Source organism: Elephantulus edwardii, unplaced genomic scaffold (genome assembly GCF_000299155.1).
Source record: "Elephantulus edwardii isolate Elephantulus edwardi_28Jun2011 unplaced genomic scaffold, EleEdw1.0 scaffold00778, whole genome shotgun sequence".
Classification (NCBI taxonomy): domain Eukaryota; kingdom Metazoa; phylum Chordata; class Mammalia; order Macroscelidea; family Macroscelididae; genus Elephantulus; species Elephantulus edwardii.
In genome coordinates, this window is record NW_006400528.1 from 13,714 (window position 1) to 16,678 (window position 2,965).

Consider the following 2,965-nt stretch of genomic DNA (forward strand, 5'->3'; position numbering starts at 1 on the left):
CCGACACCAACCACCACTTCTTCCACCACACCCACGGCTTCCACGCCATCAACTCCCGAAACGCACACTACCACGACCACGGAAATAACCACAACCCCAGGAACCACCACAACGCCTCTTCTGACAAGCACCACGGTCGTCACGTCCACGCACACCACGCCCACAGGGAGCACATCCACTTTGACAAGTACGTCCTCTCCTACGACCTCCCCCACGACGCTGGTGACATCCACCAGCACTCCCACGACCTCGCTTACTACCAGCCTGACCACGGAGACCCCTACCACTGTCACCCCTTCACCCACAAGTACTACGGGTACGGTGAGCACGACTGGCATCACCTCCACCACACCCACTCTCACAACCTTGAGTACCGTCACAAGTACGGCTCCACCTACCTCTACTGCGACCCTCACGACAACCGTTCCCACTTCAACGCCGGCCAGCACGACGAGCACGGCTACCACAGAGACCGTCTCCACACCAGCAACCACCACCACCACCACCACACCCACCACCACCGTAGCCACCTCTTTCTCTAGGTCCACCACCCCTTCACGCACAAGTACTACTTCTTTTACACTTAGCACATCAGGCATTTCTTCAACTGCAACTGTTATCAGTACACCTGCCACTACTCCTTCTATTCCACCCAGTAGTGTTCTTTCCTCTCCAACATATTCAAGTACCAAAGGTAGAAGCTCTGTTGTTACTATTGTTCCCACTCTTTCTTCTTTAGTTACTGTAAGTACTTCTCCAACATCATCTGCTATAGGCACTTCTACAGAAACTACTACTTTCATTACAATTTATTCCACAACGCCATGCCCAGAAACTGTACCAGTTACTATAATTTCTTCATCTACCACTGATCCATGTATTGATTTTAGTACTGATGCTGATGTGACTTCTACTGCAACCACATCTTCATCAACATTTTTATCTACTTCTCGTATTATTACATCTTCTTCTTCTTCTACCAGTAGTGGGGTTTTGACCAGTACCGACTCTGTTACCACCCCACATAGTTCTGGTTTCACTACATCCCTGCTCAGTACACATTCAAGTAGTAGTCATCCAAGTGACATCATGACTTCAAGCCAATCTATATATAGCACCTCGTCTACTTTGAAGACTCCTGAGACATCTGTTGCCACCAGTCAGACTCCTACCAGTCATTCTTCTCCTACAACAACTTCCACCACTACTCAGATGACAACACAGTCAACAGTTACCACCACACCAGGTTTGTCCTCTTTTCGTCTGGCTCCTTTCTCCCTTGCTAAGTCTCTTTGCCACAAATATCAACCCTGTCCCTCCCTGAACCTTAATTTTTTTTCCGTGTCTTTTACAGTTATTTGTATCAATGGGGGAAAACTGGAAGGTGGTCAATGCGTCTGTCCCTCGGGTTTCTCTGGTGACCACTGTGAGCTTGAGAACAAGTGCCTAAATGGTGGCAAGTGGGATGGTGTCAAGTGCATTTGCCCCAGCACCTTCTATGGCTCCCTGTGCGAGTTTCCCAGCGAACAGATGGCTCTGGGTAAGCTACCAGCCCCTTACAAGCCTCCACTCTATTTTCTTGAGATACTCCTTTTCTGGTTTGTAGACATGCACGCCATGTTTTTCTTCTTCCTTCCCAACCCTAATCCTTCACTATCTTCCTTCCCATCTCTTCGGCCATACCACCATATGCCTTCTGTCTACACTCACCTTCAGCAAGTTGACTCACCTACAGTCCTTTGTGGAATCTCTTACTCACCATGTCAGCTTAGGGGATTTCATTGTCGATTGGAGGTGTAACAAAATTCAGCATCTTAAAGAACATAAATGTAATAACTTACAGTTCTAGAGGTTAGTAGTCCAAAATAATTTTCACTGGGCCAAAGCTGAGAGTCTGCAAGCCTGAGTTTCATCCTGGAGATACAAAGGGAGACCCAGTAACTGACTGGTAGAAATGTTTTAATGATCTGCTGCTAATCTAAGGGCTGGCAGTTTGATTCTACGCTGTGGTACCAGGGAACAAATCCTAGTCTTCTGCTTTCATAAAGATAGCAATCTAGAATACTCTATTGATCAGCTCTAATCTGTAACACATGTGATCACAGTGAGCTTGAGGTGACTTTAAGGCAATAGGTAAAAGAATGATCCATTTTCTTCCCCTTTGTAAATTCTAGAGATTGCATTTTTTTCCTGAAGGATCTTTCTCAGTTGTGAAACCCAGCTATGTTGCATTTCTCTCTGTGTCTTTTCCCTAGTTGTGTCTTCCTCTGGTGGACACTGACATTATATGCATTTCATTTTAAAGATCTTTATAATGACATTGGCTTAATGTACATAATCTATGATAATTGTTTTTATATAAAAGCCAGCTGACTAGCCAGCTTAACCCCATCTGCAACTTTTCACCTCCCCTTGCTATGTAACATATTATGTTCTCACGTTTGAGCATTAGGGCAGGGACGACATGATGCCCACCAGAGTTGTGTCTTTAATTTCCTTGTCTTTCTCATTTCAAGACAATGCAGTTGAAATTCCTATTTCTCTCTTGCTGTTCTGTTTAACCCTCAGGACACAAAGAGAGGGAAGTGGGAGGAGCCTCTGGGTGGAGCTAAAGTAATAAATATGCAGACAGTAAAGTAACAAGGGCAGGGCATTATGTGTGCAGATACCGTGGATGCTGAAGTGGGCATGGAGGTATCCGTGAACAAAGAATTCACTCCTGAACTCAATGACAACACTTCCAAAGCCTACATGGAATTCACTACATCCTTTCAGAATCGGGTGAGGTGATGGTAGGTGGGAGGTCTTGGTTCTCCTCAAAGCTGAATTTGGCCCCTGGATGCTCTCAGGTCTGGTGGTTCAGATGTGAACTCTGGTGTTCTTCATATTTCAGATGGAGGAGGTTTATAAAAATGTGCCAGGGTTCCAGAAGGTGGAGATCTTAGGTCTAAGGTAAGAGATCCTC

The 2,965-nt window shown here is 45.8% G+C and overlaps 1 protein-coding gene across 1 annotated transcript in view; it reads left to right on the top strand.

Annotated features, from left to right (window-relative positions):
- Nucleotides 1–2,956, top strand: part of LOC102865126 (mucin-3A-like) — a 3,797-nt gene extending 841 nt beyond the window's left edge. Inside the window, exons 2-7 of the mRNA XM_006903424.1 lie at nucleotides 129–321; nucleotides 372–522; nucleotides 695–1,246; nucleotides 1,355–1,540; nucleotides 2,666–2,781; nucleotides 2,894–2,956. Of these exons, the coding sequence (XP_006903486.1) occupies nucleotides 129–321; nucleotides 372–522; nucleotides 695–1,246; nucleotides 1,355–1,540; nucleotides 2,666–2,781; nucleotides 2,894–2,956 (1,261 nt within the window). The remainder of the gene's footprint in view (nucleotides 1–128; nucleotides 322–371; nucleotides 523–694; nucleotides 1,247–1,354; nucleotides 1,541–2,665; nucleotides 2,782–2,893) is intronic.
- The last annotated feature ends 9 nt before the right edge of the window (nucleotides 2,957–2,965 follow it).